Here is an 18,369-nt window from a genome sequence, read left to right on the forward strand (position 1 = left end):
AAAAATCATTTCTCCAGCCCCATTAGGGTTTGTAGTGTGAAGCTAGTGAGGTGTTTTATAAAGATGTGATCAAAAACGTCAGAACAAGTGAATCCACTTTATTTCAGCATGAACAGAAAAAAACCGTTCCTCATGGAAGCATGATGCATACAAAGAGATGTATAAAAACCTACTCATTTTGGCAGCATAGTAGGGACATTATAGACTGCGGTTAGAGTCAAAGATGAATCAAAAAAAGATTAAATTAACAGGTGCACAATTCAGAAAGCAACGCAAAGTAGCGGAGGAGAAGAACGAAAAATATAGAGGTATATACACAGGTGTTAATTGCTGTAGCATTGAGCTCATGCTGTACTGTAAATACAAATGACAAACAGTTCAGAAAACATCTCCCAATAACGTGATCCAGTACAAGGTCATCTGTAACTATATGACCTCAGTTATAAACATATAATTTAATTTCACAATTGTGACAGTGTCACCAACAACTGAACATATTGTGTTTTTTTTTAAGAGAAATAGCTTGGCAGTGATGTTGTATTGCATTACATTGTAGCGGTATACCTAATAAAGTGATCAGAGTGTATTGCAATGTAACTTATAAAGTTGTTTAAGTGCGATGATGAAACTTTTATTTCTTGTAAACTTTAACAAATAAATGTGTGGGATACTATCTGAATGGGAAATATTCAATCTTTTCTGACAGCCTCTCTGAGGGGCAGACAGTATTAAATTTACAAATGTTGTTTTAAGTAAATTCAGGGGTTATCCCGCAGTGAATGTTATTACTTTCTTTTAAGATGCCTCATGTCTCTAAGAGGAAATTAAAACATGAACTCATTAGAAAACAAGCTCCTCCAGGATGTCTGTGGCCGTCCTGTCTGCTTTCAGGAGTATCTTAATGATACACTTTATAATTAGGGCCCGAGCACTGAGAGGCACTGACAGACAGCGAGGCCCTATTGAAACTGGAAGGATTATTATGATTATTATTATTCAGGCAAATTAACTGGCTTTTTGAGGGTTTTATCATGCTCAAATTCTTAACAAAATTTGCAGAGTGGTGAAAATGTACGTATTCTGGAGGAAATTTCAATGGGCGTGGCAAAATGGCTCAACATTGTTTGTTTGTTTTTCATTTAACTACATTTTTTTAATTATTTTTTTTTAAATTATATTTACCTAACGCAGAAGTGGACTGCGCAGGATTCATAAAATTAAATTAAATTAAATTTACATTTTCTAATTTTAACTACATTCTTAATGCTGTATTGTTTAATTGTATTTAATTCAGTTGTAAGTTTTAATATTATATATATATACAGTACTGGTGTGTGATCTTACAGGAAGCTGGCACAAAAATTGATCTCAGGCCTTCGTTCCCACTCCGAGGGGCAAGGCGGCGCTGTATCACTAATACCTCGGTTCAACCTGCCGGCGGTGAAGCTGGAGAACTCGGTAGGGAGAGAATTCTCCCAGCATCGAACTGTGTCCAGTCGCCGCGGTGCTAAAACCACCGCTCGCTGCGGACTATGTAGCCCGACAAGCTTGCTCCCTGACACCGCGCGGAACACACGACAAGACGGCGGAGCTGCCTGGAGCTTTCCGGCTGAACGCCGTTCCCTCACCGGGGCATTAAGACGTCTCGGCTCCGTTGGAGATTGTGACCACATCCAGCAACAACAACAGCAGCAGCTGGCTAACAAGCTAGCGAGCGTTAGCATCCAACCGATCAGACAGCGGCTGTCACACCGGAAAGGCCGCCGCCGCGCCCGGTGTGGATTTAACTTTCTCCGGCCGCCTCTTCCGGACTGAACCGACCGAAAGTCTCGGTAGACACTGATAAACGTATCGTGACTCATCGGTAAGAATGGACACGGCTCTGGGGATGAGCGAGGAGGAATGCTTGGCAATATCCTTTTTTGGAATTAAAGTTACCTTATTCGTTATTCGTGTGTTTCAGCTGGAGTTAGCCAATGTTAGCCGACAGTTAATGGTAGCAACTCGGCTAGCCTGAAATCATTGGTCTTGTATTTTAGCAGCTAACACTGAAACTAATGAATTATCAACCTGACTGTTGATAGTTACACGTTCCCTCTTTATTTCAACTCCATTCTAAACCATGCAATCACGAGCAGCCATCAAATGAACACTTGCTCCTGATGATCCACAATAACGTCACCATTCAGTTTAACCTTATTTACATCAGCTGCCTTTTCTCTTTTGTCACATTGATTTGCATCATGATGTCCAATGAGCATGGCTTCTTCTCACAGAGATCTCCAGTTCTGAATATATCCACACTAACTCCACACAATACTAACTTCAGAGTCACAGTGAGGCACCTGCCTATGGTTCATAAAAAAAAATAAATAATACAGGACACCTAAGTTGTGATGTGTCCGAAGCGTCTTTATCATCTTCATCCACAATAATTCCTTGATTGTGCTGCTCACACTGTGAGAGGTCAGGAGCTGAGGTCTGGCCAGAAGGAGTCCAGGCTACTGTCACTAATTGAGCGCAGTGGACAGTTTATGTAAGTATCAGTGAACCTGGTGACTGAACGTGTGTGTTGTTTTGTCCAGCCGTAGTTCAAGCTAGTGAGATGTCACAGACTTACATTTTTAGATGATCATCAGCTTAATTGTGAAGGAATCTGAGTTTTTGACAGCTATGTGTTTGATGTCGGTTGGTGGCGGTCGTACATCTGAAGTGTCGCTCCTTCTTCCTTGGAAATGTCTTAAATCTGATAAAGTCTCCCATTATCATGCAGCAAATGGCTCTGATGCTTTCAGATCACGGAAATGTTACGTTTAAAATGCAAATTAACTTGTTTGGAGGTAACTCAAACTGCATTAGCATATCAGTCAGGTGTTTACTTACGATAAGGCCGTGTTGGTCGGGTTCCTGGTAATCGCGTTTTAAAGTGTTGTGCAGTACGGACACTAGACTTGCTTGAAGTTCTCAAAGAAGTTTCATCTGGAATGCATCAGCTTCATCTACGTCAAACTGACAGTCATCACTAAACAACTCCATTCATCAGGCACTCACAACTAACTATTAAGATCGCTCCCAAGACAGCTCAACGCCCAATCACGCAATGACTCACATGTGCCCCTCAGTGACTCTCAAAAGTGTGAAGGACCTTCTGAAGGCTTCAGTGAGGCCTCACTGACCCACTTTCCAGCGGTCAGAAAGTCACCTCCAAGGCAGTGCTGACCATGGAGCTTATTTGAGTGATTTTGGTTCAGTTCTGAATAAAAAGAATTTTAACCCTGGTCATCCAGCTGATGTGGGAAGCTACCTACACACACACACACACATACACATACAAATTATTTGAAAGAGTGTGTTGTGGGTGACTGTTTGTAGCAGTAGCATGAGGGAGAAAGCAATTCGTCCCACCAGCAGCCAGCTCAGCTAGTCCTGGGCTGTAATGAGACTCACATGGGCACACAAGCTTTGTGCTCAGCTAACTGTGTTAAAACCACACATACTAAACTTGGCAGCAGTCCTGACCAGGTGCTATCAGATATAAAGATGGTGCGGTTAAAAAAATGTAATACAACAGCTTTGCTGTAGAGCAAACGTATACCTGACAGTATCTGTTGAAACTGTCTGCTTTTAAATTTGTATTAGTAATTAATTAATGATCTCATTAAGCGTATTCATGCCAAAAGGATGTCCTTGTGATCCCCTCTCTTCCTGTCCAGGGAAGTTTGTCTTATGTTTGGCTTTATTGTGAACATTTCCGAGACTATTCTGTTTGCAACTGTGTCTTGACAATAATAGAAGTTATAGATGATCACCTCCAAATTATATATAAAGCTGAAACAACATGAATTTCTCAGTTAAAACTGGACATCATAAGCCACCATATTCTTATTGAATACATGGCTGCAGTATTCTAAGTCTTTTCTTCTATTTTGGCCACCGCCCTGAGAAGGAAGGGGAGCTTCTCTGTTGTTGGTTGTCATATAGCTTACATCATCCGAAGGGCCCTTGTCCTTTCTGGGTAATTGCAAATTGCTCTGACACATTTATTGTAGCAAGGCTGAATCATTTTCCTCTCGAAGTAATGAATAGTGAAATGGACTGGAGGTGTGGGTAGTAACCAGTGTGCCACATGGACCTTGGTTGTTTGTCAGTCACTGTTAATGAAATATGATCCTGCCTACGTTAACCCTTATCACAGAGTCTAAGCTAGTTTAACAACCTGAAGCTGAGCTCCTCTCATCGAGCTCCACTTTCTTTCTGTGGATTTTTTGTATCATCAGCATGTTACTTCATTTTGTGCCACCGTTTGCTTTTACAACTTAAATAACTGAACTGCTAATTCAACAAAATCAGACTTTTGCATGTTAGCATGTGTAAGATTTCTGAAAGTCTATTGGAATCACTTGATAGTATAATCTTATCCCCATATTCACTTATTTTATGCATGAAACACAACTTAAATTGAAAGAGATTCTAATGAGAAAGAAGCTAAGCTGCAGCTTGTTTGTCTTGTCTTGGTGTTTTAGATGTTTCTTGTTTGTCATAAATGATTTGAAAACATCCCAGAGCTGATGTTAAATGAGTCTATGCTGTTTTCATCCAGATTGGGTGTGTTGGCCACCCCTGATGCTGTCGTTTCTCGTCCAGTCCCTCAGCTGTCTATACCCATCAATGGGAACTTCGAAATAGTTCGAGGTATGTGTCTTTTTTCTTGTCCTCAATATAAAAAATGTGTGTTTTCGCCGAGGTTGTCTGCTTTTTTTATTTGTATTTTCTTGTTCTATAGATGCAGAGTGAACAACTTTTTCACAGTTTGCAAGATTGATTTGAGTTTAATTTAGTATTAACCTTTCCCAACCCTTCCTATATCAGGCTTGTTGAGTCAGGAGGAGAACTTACTCTCAGACCCTGTTCAGACCTGTTATTAACATACAGCTGAGTAGGTTCAGGTCTGAACGCTACCAAATGCGTCCTGAATGCGTCTTGAGATCCGATCACTCAGACGATATTCGGAAGGGGTTCAGGACGCCTACTAAGCTGACGCCCTCTGACCTGCTACAGATTTCGACACAGTCACAAACACATTATGAACCGACACATCCGGAAATCAGCCCAACATAATTTGCTCATAGGCAACAGAAATGACGTATGTTTGCAAATTTGCATATAGAGCTTGGAATTGAAATCTGATCCAAAGTGATTACAGGAGACACATTCAGGACACATTCTAAGATCTGTCCTCCTGTTCTTGTTGTGAAGTTTAGCTGTAACACCAGTAGAGATGCTAGTGTTGTGGTCCGAACTAGCTGCTATCAACAGCAGAGACCAGCAGCCTCACCATTCCACCAGATTGCATGTGTTTACAAAGAGAAAGCTGATATTTGGGCCTGACTTTTAGACATTTGGTTGAAGTCATATGAGTTGTTGGAAAGCTTGTTTCTAATTTTATAGTCCCAAATGTCCCCCTAAGGCAGTAGTAGGGGAAACACAGACAACATTAACTATATCATATATGTACAGTATAATCAAATGTTCAAAATATTTAAAGTTGCCAGCTGCTACAAATAGTTGTTCTTCTGTGAGTTGTTCCTGATTCCTGTCCAGCCTGTGGCCTCACATTCTTGACCGAGATGCATAGTAGCGTTACGGTTTACCTAGGGTCAAGGCTCAGGTGTAAAAGCGAAGCCGTAGGAAGCTATTGCTTTGCACCTGGAAGAAAAAAATTCAAAAATCAACACATGACCATGACACTTCTAGATTACTACCACAGACCTTTGAACCACAACGGCTCCGTTTGAGCGCTTGTTCACTTTTCATTTCAGAAGCAGACGAAGCTCTTCTTATTGACTTCTCAGTGAATTGTAAGTACTTTTAACCTCTTCATGCTAAATAATTCCAATATTTTTCCTAGTGTCTTTATGTCATGTGATCAGGTTATGTTTTGTTCCTTAAAATTGGCATTCACAGCAACAAAGCCCCCATTCAACTATCCTTCATTTTTAGAGCATGCACTCAGATAAATGTCTTTATTTAGTTGCAGAGGCCGTCCCTGAGTCGCCAGGGAGCTCTGAAAGAATGCTGAAATGGCTCACTGTTAAATTTCTTTGCTTTGTTTTCTAGACAGTCAGTATTTGCAAAGTCTGAAGGTGCCTAACACGTGTGTTTGTCTTTTTTTTTCTGTTCCCATCTCAAGCTTTTGTCAGGGTACGAATTAAAGGCGAAAAAGCCCCAGAGCTGCTGATGGAACTGCAGAACGATGATAGGACTCAAACTTTCTTGACCCAGCTGAAGAGTGCTCAGCAGCAAGGTAAGACTCCACTCTCTGTCAACAGACCAAAGCAGTTGGATGATTAATTATTTAATCACTCATGTAACATTCATTTACAGAGGGTGGCTTACACCACTCGCGGATTTCCTCTGTGTTCCTGCCACATTGGCTGGTGATTTTGAAATGAGATCCGCTTTTAAATGTGACGTGCCTTTATTTGTGTAACTGACTCTCTTCAAAATAATAAGCTATGTTTATCATCTTTTTCTTCCCACTCAAATCCTTTGAAATGGCAGTGAGTCCAGTGAATTATGACAAAATTCATAGTAGTCCGATATTCCGTTTGGTTGATGAAAAGATATGTCACATGTGGGTGTTTCCTTCTGTACGTACGCTGCAGTTATCTGACATCAGGACAAACAAGACAAGTGCATAACCAGTTCAAGCTAAAAATAGACCTCAATTACAACAACAATGAAGGCACATTTAGTCTGTCAATTTATTAAATGGTTTCAAGATATTCTCTTGATCTTAAAAGTAATTGGATTTTAAATGTTGATACTGTAGCAAGCTAGAATAAATAATGATTAATTATGTCACATGCAAACATGAACATGTTGATATGAATATTTGATAATTAAAGGCGTAATTTATTTAATTTGGAGGAAACTGATTTGTGAACAAACATACCTCATTCATTTGCAAAGTAATGACGCAAAACGTCATTTGGAAAACTCATACTGTGATACTGTGTTTGTGTTTGTAGTTCAGTCACACACTTGTTGAACCGTGCCCTCTTTTGTTTCCTTTTTCAACTGGTCACTTGTTCGCTGGAACTCCCTACTTCCTGCAATGACAACATGGTGCTTGTGGGTGTTGGCTCATTTTCCTCTGACATCATATTTACATTGACAGGACGGCTAAAACAGGATGTGGATTTGCCTAAGTAAACTTGAATGTATCTTATATTTAAATTTAGCTTCATGATATCTCGGTATCTTTTCTTGAGCAAGCTGTTGCACCCATGTTTTTTTTTTCTATGCATCTTAAGATATTTCCTGGGAAGATTTTCCTACTGCTTGAGTAGGTTGGTTTGTAGCTGGATTATTTCCTCTTACTATGCTGTTTAATCTTCACAGTTGAATCGAAAGTCTCAAAACAAAAAGCGATGGAGCCCCTAGCCCCAACAACTCCGAGAGGTCCAGTCCCCATCCCACCACAAAGAATAAACAAGACTGCTAACCCTGTGGGCTCTGGAGTTAACCCCTCCAAACCTGCCCCTGCACTGCCCCCCAACCACCACAACAGCGCTACAACAAATCAGACTAAGACAGGTAACATACAGAGACAGACTGTTGTATATATTAAAGCTTCTGTGTAAACAAATCTCTAAATATAATCTTTTAGTTATAATTTCGTAGTTTCTGTTGTATTTAATACTGTATATTTGAACTTGCTATTTCCAAAGATCCAGCTCAGTCGCTTGCCTCAGACTTTGGCTTTGAAGACAGCTTCGACCATGCTCTCAAAGTGGAGGAAAAGAAGAACCACCAGAATCGCATGGTTGCCACCAGGGAGCCTCCTCGTCCCCCTCTGCCTCCTCGCTTAGCCTCTTACACTCCATCCAATCCTCTGCCTCCTGCACCAGTTCCTAAAGAGAGATCTGTCTCCATACAAGCCAAAGAGAACTCCTTTAACACTAAGTCAGAGTAAGTTCACTTGTCTAAACAGCAGAAACAACGGAAAGTGGTCATTGCAAGTGTATTTTAGATTAATTAAAATTGTTTAAATTTCATATAGTGGCTTCAGAAAGTATTCAGATACTATGTCTTTCCCCAAAAAAGTGTCTAAAATATATTTTGAATTTATCATTATGTTTATTGAGTGTATAGTGATAGGCAAAGGCCAAATGCACCAATTTACATTTAACTCTACAAGACTAAGTGCACAAAGCAAAAGGGGTTAAATATTTTCCAATGCAACTGTAACCACAGCTCAGAAGGCTCTGTGTCCTTAGGTGGAATCTGTCCTAAGTCTCGCTGGTGTTAAATAATGCCTACTTTTTCCATTACAGTAGTTTTAGATCTGGGTATGACCGTGTGGACAGACCACCTTCTTGGTGTGAGAGCCCCACCACCAACAGCATGAGGCAGAGCATGTTCTCAAGCCAGGCAGGACAAAGAGAATACCTCATCAAACACCGTCTGGGCAAGAAGGAGAATGAATATGTGGACATCCAAACATTTAAGTGAGAGGAGCATATTTATTCTATGTGAATGATTGAATTTATATTTTAGTATTTGCTCCTGCCACCACTAACCCTTCACTGTGTTTCCTGTCTGTAGGTTTTTCACAGGTACATGGAACGTGAACGGTCAGTCTCCAGACAGCAGCCTGGAGCCATGGCTCTCCTGTGACACAGAACCTCCTGATATATATGCTCTGGGGTCAGTTACCATTAATCATACATCAGTTTCCTGATTAGTAGTCGTACAAAGCTGGCTTCTTTTCTTGATTAAACAACAACCAATATGGTGACTTGGTTTATGACTTTAGATTTCAAGAGTTGGACCTGAGCACTGAAGCTTTCTTCTACATGGACTCGTCCAAGGAGCAGCTGTGGGTGGAAGCTGTGGAGAGAAGTTTGCACCGGAAAGCCAAGTACAAGAGGGTGTGTAAAAGAAATGCCTCCATATCGAGTACATTCTATTGTCGTATTGATGAATATATGGTTTTCATTTAAGAAGGAATGAACATGCGATGAATAGGCCCTAACATGATTTAATTTGTTATATCTGCAGGTCCGGATCATTCGACTCGTTGGGATGATGCTTGTGGTCTTTGTCAAAAAGATTCACAAAAATCACATCAAAGAAGTGGCTGCAGAGCATGTGGGGACTGGAATCATGGGGAAAATGGTTCGTTCACCTTACATTTGAACTGACTGCATCAAAATACAAAATGATCGTAGCCACATCGGGAACAATGCTCTGTTTTGTTGTTTTTTAGCATTTGTGTGCAGGGGCTAATGATACATTTGTTTAGCTGGATCTGCAGCTTCATGTTGAGCAGAACCATACACAAATAATCAACTTTTCATAAAATATCACTGGAAGTTTGTGGAGATCCTGGTAATTAACAAACACATGTGCAAGACTGAAATTATTACCCTCTCCTTAATGTTCTTATTCCCCAACCATCCGTCTGTAGTTATTTTGTTTTCAGAGCAAATTAGAAAAACTATTTTGAAAACTTCTCAATTGTGTTAATCAGGAAGTGAAATGGTGAGTTTTGATATTTTAAACTTATTTCCTGTATTAATTTCCCTAGATTCAAATAAGGGGCTGGTTGATGTCAATCTCACAGCCATGATAAAGAAACACTATGCATTTTTTCTCTCAGGGAAACAAAGGAGGCGTGGCTGTGAGGTTCGTTTTCCACAACACAAGTTTCTGCATCGTAAACTCTCATCTAGCAGCACACGTGGAAGACTTTGAGCGCCGCAACCAGGACTACAAAGACATATGTGCCCGCATGACCTTCCACTTACTGGAACACCCCCCTCTCAATATCGTCAAGCACGAGTGAGTTCCTCTGTTAATGATGTCCAGAGTCAGAACTTGGCTCTGGATTAATGTCTGATTTTACGCTCATTGGTTTGTATCATAAGTTATTTTTTTTCTTTTTCAACATGAGCTGTAAGTGAATTGTTATCATTTATAATGTTTTGTTCATAACACTGAATTCTATGATACATTGTTCTGAATTCGGTTAAACATTATGTTATTCAGAGTAACTGTTTTCAGTAGCTTCAAGACTATGATTTATGGAGTAAACTTTTTATTCTTTGTGAGTTCGATTATATTCACTACAATGTTGTTGTTGTGATTCTGTTCCAATAAGCCACCTCCGTCTCCTCTTGTGTTTCAGTGTAGTGATCTGGCTCGGGGACTTGAATTATCGCCTGTGCATTAATGATGCTGCTGAAGTCAAACAGCGCATTGCACAGAATGAGTTGAAGAAGCTTCAGGAGGTTGATCAGGTGAATCTCTTTTTCAGATCAGTGTGTATTCTCTGGTTTGATGTGCAATGATAAGCAACAGCTGAAAAAAAACATGCCACCTCAGTTAGGTAAACGTGAAGCAAGAAAACAGTAACAGTCAACAGTAATTTGTAAACAGTAACTAACGCTTTACAATGTTGCTTCTTTTAATGTTTAGCTGAACATTCAGAGGCAGACGAAGAGAGCCTTCACCGATTTCATGGAGGGAGATATTAACTTCATGCCCACGTACAAGTACGACCCCAAAACAGATCGATGGGACTCAAGGTAAAAACACATCCCTCTGTTCCATCTGTTTGCTAATCATTGACTACACAGCTCACTGCAGGATTTGTGTTCCCTTTACTAATATCTGTCTTCTTTGGAAGTGAAGTTTTCCAGCCTTATCGTAACAGTAACACAGAGTCAGCAGTACTGCTCGTCAGTCCCGTGTCTCACCTCTGACTTTGCTTCCAAAATCACAACTGTTTCCTGCAGTGGGAAATGCCGTGTCCCGGCTTGGTGCGATAGGATCCTTTGGAGGGGCAACAATGTCAACCAGCTCAAATACCGAAGCTGCATGGAGCTGCAAACAAGTGACCACAAACCTGTCAGCTCCCTCTTCACTGTCGGGGTAAGAGGCTATGTCGTCAAATATAAAAACTAGTTAAAACATGCAACATCAACCATTTTCACAGGACTTTGATGTAATAAAATGTGTTTTTATTGATTAAAAACCAATAAATGGGACTTTTGTGTTTGTGTACCAGGTGAAGGTTATAAATGAGCAGCGACACAAAAAGGTGTTTGAGGAGATTGTTCGAGTGATGGACAGAATGGAGAATGAATTCCTTCCATCTGTATCTCTGAGCCGGAGAGAGGTAAGAATAACGTCCTCAAACATGTGTGCTCATCATACTCATGGCCTGTGCTATATTTCCTCCTCAGGTCATATACACTGCTTAAAAGAATTAAGGGAACACTTAAATCACACATTAGATCTTGATGAATTAAAGTTGAAAATCTTTACTTGGTTATATACTGCAACGATTTAGATTCCCCTTTATTTTTTTGCGCAGTGTAAATCAGGCTAACAACCAGAGTAGTCTCTGTCACTTTATCTTAAAATAGGTAGGATGAGGCTTGCTGGACTTAGTTATTAATGTTTCTTCTTATTGTCCCTTAGTTTGCATTTCAGAATGTGAAGTTCCGGCAGCTTCAAAAGGAGCGTTTCCTCATAACCAACGACGGGCAGGTCCCCTGTCACTTCGCCTTCATCCCAAAACTCAATGACTCACAATATTGCAAATCCTGGCTGCGTGCCGAGCCAAGCGAAGGATTCTTAGAGCCCTGTAAGTCCTGTCATTAATTCCTTTGTTCGTATTGTGCTAGTTACCTCACATTTTTTTTAACAATGGTGATGTCATTTTATGGAAAACTAAAATATGTAGTATATTGAAATGCATTATAAATTTATAGATTTAGTCTGAAGGACAGATTTGTCCTGTGACATGTCCTAAGCTTATCACTGAAGGGGTTATTTTGAATGTTGTGAAGGTTTATGCGCTATTCCTAAGTGGGCCAATTTAATGTTCTTTTGATTTTTGTACTCGTAAGCACAGGGGATGATAAATGTTTTTCTGATAAAATGTTCTCAATATGTTCCTTAGAAAGTATCTCTGTGAACCTTTGATATATCTCCCTGACCAGCTGAGACCCTGGAGATCTTTCTGGAGGTGTACGTCAGTAAAGACTCGGTCACGCTGCTGAACTCTGCAGAGGACTCCATAGAGGACATTCTGGTGCTCCATCTGGACCGTGGCAAGGACTACTTCATTACCATCTCCGGCAACTACCTGCCCAGCTGCTTTGGCACCTCGCTGGAGTCTCTGTGCCGCATGAAGAAGCCCATCAGAGAGATTCCCATCACCAAACTCATTGATCTGGTAAGGGGAAGCCAACCCAGCGGCCACAACATGGAACATAATTTAAAAGTGATAGGATTAGTGACCAACAAAGGCATATTTTTCTCAGATTAGTTGAAACCCTGATTGTACAAATCGTCCTGTACTCGGAGCAGCTTAGTTCAGATTGTATGCTGATGGCGGTTCCTCCCTCCGGAGCTGTTCACGACCTGTAACCTGAGCAGGCACACGCAAGGACTTGTTCACTCCCTCAGGGTAAACTCGGTCACACACAGAGAGAGAGAGAGAGAACCTATATGTGGAGAGCACAAAATGCCTCAGCCTGTATATTTCTGGCCATGAGGGGCCAGGGGAATGAGGAAGTGGCCAACATAGGAGGGAGCTCCTAAAGAACAGGAAAAACTGACTCAGGTTAGATCCACCTTAGCCTGGTTCTTATAAATAGACTCTTCTGGCTTTAACATAAACACTTCTTTCTTCTTCCATCATGCTTTTTTGGCTTAATCTGATTTGGCATTGGGATAAAGTTCTACTATCAATCGTTACTCTTATTTCTTCTAAACTGTTCCCTTTTCCTATTAGATCAGTTGATTTATGCAAAAGCAATTCATAATCTGTCCACCTCTCTGATTCTGTGTTTATACGTAGCATTGCTATCTCTCTTTCTTCTTTTGTTTCCCTTCATCGCCTCTCCTTGCATTGATTATTCCTTTCCAACTCTTCACTTTGGTTGTGGGCTGACTTCTTGCTCAGGGAGACGACAGCTACATGGAAAAGGTAAAACATTAATACAGATTTTCATTTATATGATCAGTCAGGACCGAGTCAATATCAAGTCAGTTCAAAGACTTCTGTGGTTCATGTTCAAACCATGTTCAGTGAAGGCTTTGACACTAATTCTGGTGCCCAACAAGCAACATATTTGATAACGGCGAATTCAGTCTGTAAATTTTGCCTACAGGTAATTAGATAAGTAGTTTGATCCCAATATTTGGTTGTTGGGAGTCTTTAATTTTAACGCAGGACTGAAATCAGAGGAAAACTGTGAGCCAAGTAATATCAAAAAGTCAAATATTCCCACAACTCAAAATGTTCCTGTGGTCAAGCAGCCTGTGTTGCTTCAGGCGCTAGTGAAACAAGAAATCCAATCTTTTTTGCGTTATCTCAGGAAGGACAGAGGGAATCTGATTTTATTCCTCAACTCTCTGTTTTTTTTTTAACCATGTAGAGAGTCAAGCTAACTTTGTCCCTCTGCTTCGAGTCTTTAGCCTGAACTACGCTAATCACCTCCATTTTAGAACACAGACACAAGAGTGATATCATCAAACCTCATGTGATTCTTGCAGAGTGACTAAGAATGAAAGCATCCTTCATAAATTGTGTTTAACTACTCAGCTACTATGCACACTGGAGTGTTCACGCTCATCTGAAAACTGCAACGCTTCCTACTCACTCCACATTCCAGAAAGCTGACAGGGGCAGGAATTGTTAACCCGCAGGCAATTACAGACCAGACCATGACAGTTTCGTTATAATCTGCGCGTGTGTCTGTTTCTGTGGGTGTGTGGATCAGTCACCCATTAAATCTGCCCTTGCCCATTGAGGACAGGGTAGTCCAGTCCAGTTAAAGAATAGAAACCCACACACACACACAAAATCTCATTTCACAGAAGATCACCCTCATGGCACATTGCTCCTTTATACACATGATTAAAGCTAATGAGAAGAAGTATGAATCTGTTCAGCTCAGCCCAGACACTCGTATGAATCCTAACAACATGTCTCTTCTTCCATTTCAACAGTTGTTACTGAAATTAAATCGCTGCATGAGTAAACGCGAAGCAATTGGGAAGAGACACTTTTCCCCCATTTCTTTTCAACGTAACAGTTTAATATATTGCACGATTCACCAGACTGTAATTATCCTTAAGGATCACAAGAAAAGCTTTGGGTAAAACATGTTGAAGACTTATCACATTAGTTCTGCATATTAGCGTCATCCAGCATTAAAGGCCCTCTCTCCGGTCTGTGCTGCCTCTAATGTGCAGCCTCAGCTGGGGTTATTTTTTACTTCTCTAATGAGTCTCAGGGATCCATTTGCAGAGAGAAAAAGGATGTGATAGCCAGCTCTTAGTAAAATGGCACTACTCCAAGTCTCCAGACCCCAGAGATAATCTTGATCTGACTGCTGCTCCGTCTCTATCACTAATTGATCAGATGAGTCATGTGAAGTATTTTTTCTAATAGTCTCTGTTACACTTGAACCAAGCAGTTTGAATCACGTAGTATGTCGATAATTTCGGGGATTCAGATAATTTTCCTGTATTGAATAAATGGGGGAAATACTGGGGTCTTACTCCAGGAGATAGTGTAAATCATGTTTGGATTTTCTCCTGTCAGGAAAAGTCAAAGGTGAGCTTCCTGATGGTGGATGGTGCAGGTACTGAGGACAAACCTCTGAAGATCCCCAAGGAGGTGTGGATCCTGGTCAACCACCTCTTCACCAAGTCCTGTGATCAGGTGAGAAGCCTCCCGGTTTAAGACTCACTGAGAGGAAATAAAACTGACTCAGACATTTGAGTTCTCAAGTAAAGCCCCTCCAGCGTCCTCAATTTATTTTCCTCAGAAGAGTAAGAATTTACCTATTGTGTTATATTATTGTGTAATTTTTTTAAGTTGTGTTTAGTGCATTTATTCTTAAATTCACCAAATGACTGGTCTAATAACTGACTTAAAATTCTAGAACACATAATTTCATAGCATAATATCCTCTTTATCCTCTATATTCTCACATTATGCCTCTTATGTTGTGTCATTTGTGCAAATGTGAGCATTAGATCACTTATGTTCCTTTTGTACAGGAACTGTGTTTGTGCTGCAGCTCAGCCTCCATCTGATCTCAGGGCGACATCACACACAAACACAGAGTCTTTCCAGGCAGCCTTAACCACATCTTCCCACTGACTTTGCATGGAATCCCGCCACCTCTAAACTCACCTTGTGTCTGAACACGCATTATGTAGGTTAGAGTGAGCGCTGTGTTAAATGTTCCACGTGTCGTCTTTGTGCGTCTCTCAGGAGGACCTGTTCCAGACACCAGGCCTGCAAGAGGAGCTGCAGAGCATCATCGACTGTCTGGACACCAGCATCCCCGACTCCATCCGTATCCTCATTTATCAAGCAGCTTCACGCTGACCCAGATTTCGCACAGACCCAGTTCTGCAATCACATAGAGAACAAAACAAAAACTAAAAACACAGAAATGCTCACATGCAACCTGTTGTGTGTTGGTCATTATGAAAAATGTTAAAAGCTATATGAGATAATATGAGAGAGGCTTTGGAGATGACCAGGTTTAAATTGTTTTATCCAGGGGCCTCACCGGGCCCCAGGTTTTCCTATTCTTCCCTAACTCGTCCCACAGCCGGTTGTAACCACTCTGTGGCCGAGGCTCTGTTGATCTTCTTGGAGGCGGTGCCAGAACCAGTGGTTTGTTATGAGCTCTACCAACGGTGCCTCGAGTGCGCTCACGACAGCCGCCTCTGCAAACAGGTGCAGCGATCACTGTTCTGTTCTACACTGCAAAATACAATTTATAGTCAATAAGAAGACACTTTAGTTGTGTTGTGTGTGGCTGTAAACAGCTGCTGTTTTGTGAATTCTTCTGTATGACTAATCTGTCTTCTCTTTGATGAATCCCAGTTGATCTCCCAGTTGCCCCGGGCTCACCGCAACGTGTTCCGCTACTTAATGGCCTTCCTGAAGGAACTTCTCAAGCACTCGCACAACAACAACCTGACAGCCAGCCTCATAGGTATGAAAGGGACATATGTTAGATTATCTGAGAGACTTTTTACCCATCTACTAAAAGTAATAGATGACCATGTTAAAAACTCTGTCGCTGATATTCTTTGTTGATTGGTTTTGTCTTCTAGCCTCCCTCTTTGCCAGCCTCCTTATCCGACCACCTCCCAACCTGGTCAGCAGGCAGACGTCACACGAGCGGCAGAAAGCCATCGACTTCGTTCTGGGATTCCTCATGTCCGGAGACGAGGAGTAAACCAGGTCAAGACTCCCTCACAGCATCCCCAGGGTTTGGAGTTAAACTCTACCTGACTTAACTTTTGGCACAGGACCGGGACCCATAGGACAGTGTGTCACACGACCCACTCTGTATTTTGTCTTCTTTTTGGAGACCACACCTGACACGGCTCTCATGTAAGAGGTACCACAGACTGACTTTAGGACTGGGACGACATTATCAAGTGACATATCTTCACTCACAGTCTGACCGATCACTGGATTTTACTGCACAGAGGGTTGGACTGATGCCTTTGCACTTTCAGATGACCTAAAGGACCTGTAGGTCGGTGCTCATGCCAAAATAACCCCTGAATAGTTAGTGGTATGAATGTAAAAACACTATGTATCCATAAATGCTAAGTAAAAGAATAAATCACACTAAAGAAAAGGAAATTCCTGTCGTTTTAAGAAGTAGACTGAATTTAAGAATAACAATTGGCTATGAAATTGAAACCAGTGAAATGTTTTAATGTTGTCGCTGATCGCTGTTCACTGATCAAAGCATTCAAAAGATATAAATAAGAAAATAAAGAGCATAATTGTGGAAATCTTTAACTAAGAATGTTTAAGCTTAAGATAAATCATGACAATCATCATTTTATTTGAGGGGACAACATTGAGATAACCAAGATTACATTTTTTTTGTCATGTTTTAACTGTTATTTATATATTGTTTTCTTCTAAGTTTGCACCATGTGAAAAGATTTCGAATCATACTACAGTTTGTTTTTAACTCTGCCTCGGTGCAATGGAAATATTCATATTTTTAATCATCATGTAATAGAAAACTCTTTCGTGCGTGTGTGTGTGTGTTATTTTGTAACTTCAGCTGTGAGCCCCTCAATCTCGTTTTGCCAGTTCCTGCTGAGTTACAAAACACGTCTGTTAACACACCCACTAACTTCCTGGTTGACCGGAATCAACAGTGACGCGCTGTGGTGCTCGGTGTCTTAAATGGTGTAAATACTGCTGTGATTGTTTCATATGGCCGTTGGTGTGGTGGTGCAGGGCTGTGATGGTGTCTACCAGTCCGTCATGTTTGTCCTGAAGGTAGAAATCGTAATGTCTGTGTTTGTTATGTCTTTTTCCTCCACATCCTGAAGCTCATCCTTCATATTTTCATGCCTGTGTGATGCCAACACTCAAACCACATGAGTACTACTTGCTTTAAGTGATGCAACATTGTCTATGTGCAGGATTTAATGCCTCATTACTCGGCAGGATACAGCCCGTCTTTGTGCAGCTTTCTCATTTGTGCCACAGTTTTTTTTTTGCCTGCAATCGCAGTTGCAAAAAACATCCTGGTTATTGAAAAAGGAACTTCTACATTGTGTATAATGACCAGTATTTCCTCTATAGCAGTTTTTTTCTTCCAAAGAGATGTCAGCATTCGATGTCCCAGTTGACAAAAACAAAACCACACTCGTGACATTAATTTACTTCTCTCAGTATCTTCTGCAACGAAGTGATGCCGGCGGTTTTCTTCTCAGACGCTTCAGAAACTCTGCGTCATGATATTTTATCTTCTGAGACGATGCGAGCACATGACATTATGACAATTCTGACAATCGTGGCACTTGAAAGGAAAAGCCTTCTCCATCGGTCTTAACTGAAGCAAGCTTTGAAACACGCTTTTAACCAAAAGGTGGCTCAGGAGTGAAAGGAACGATCCTGGTGATTCAGAAAATGGGAGAAGCGATATATACAGCGGCCCTTCAGTTACTCACTCTTGTCAGTAATTCTGCCCTCAACATGTCAAATGGAAAATCTGTATAATCAATAACTTCAGATTGTAAGTGTTGTCTTATGCCACTGTATCAACTGAGGTAAATTGTGTGGATTCATTGTGCTTCTTATCTTTTTTTGTTTCTGTTCAGAAATATTGAGGTCAATTTAAAGGTACGCAAGGAAACACTCGCACCTGTTTTCAACTTTTCAGAGTTTTTGGTACTTTTAATTTATTTAACAGAAATAAAACTACGTATAAAGCTGATTTGTTTTCCTGCGCAACACTTTTTGTCCGTGTCACTGCTTCCTAAAGAAAAACAAAGACC

At 40.8% G+C, this 18,369-nt stretch overlaps 1 protein-coding gene across 2 annotated transcripts; it reads left to right on the forward strand.

The window, feature by feature from the left end:
* The first annotated feature begins 1,346 nt into the window (after nucleotides 1–1,346).
* On the forward strand, nucleotides 1,347–18,308 carry ocrl (OCRL inositol polyphosphate-5-phosphatase). 2 transcript variants are annotated; one of them, XM_062393378.1, is made up of 24 exons: nucleotides 1,347–1,912; nucleotides 2,457–2,536; nucleotides 4,601–4,692; nucleotides 5,820–5,858; nucleotides 6,191–6,304; nucleotides 7,405–7,599; nucleotides 7,734–7,974; nucleotides 8,340–8,513; nucleotides 8,611–8,712; nucleotides 8,822–8,936; nucleotides 9,067–9,183; nucleotides 9,668–9,849; nucleotides 10,196–10,307; nucleotides 10,486–10,595; nucleotides 10,806–10,941; nucleotides 11,078–11,188; nucleotides 11,494–11,659; nucleotides 12,018–12,253; nucleotides 12,986–13,009; nucleotides 14,633–14,752; nucleotides 15,311–15,395; nucleotides 15,657–15,784; nucleotides 15,935–16,046; nucleotides 16,168–18,308. In XM_062393378.1, exons 1-24 carry the CDS (start codon nucleotides 1,871–1,873, stop codon nucleotides 16,290–16,292), a joined length of 2,958 nt encoding a protein of 985 aa, XP_062249362.1. In that variant the 5' UTR covers nucleotides 1,347–1,870; the 3' UTR covers nucleotides 16,293–18,308. The 2 variants fall into 2 exon arrangements, with proteins under 2 accessions (XP_062249362.1, XP_062249363.1); XM_062393379.1 differs by lacking the exon at nucleotides 12,986–13,009.
* The last annotated feature ends 61 nt before the right edge of the window (nucleotides 18,309–18,369 follow it).

Source organism: Platichthys flesus, chromosome 8, assembly GCF_949316205.1.
Source record: "Platichthys flesus chromosome 8, fPlaFle2.1, whole genome shotgun sequence".
NCBI lineage: Eukaryota > Metazoa > Chordata > Actinopteri > Pleuronectiformes > Pleuronectidae > Platichthys > Platichthys flesus.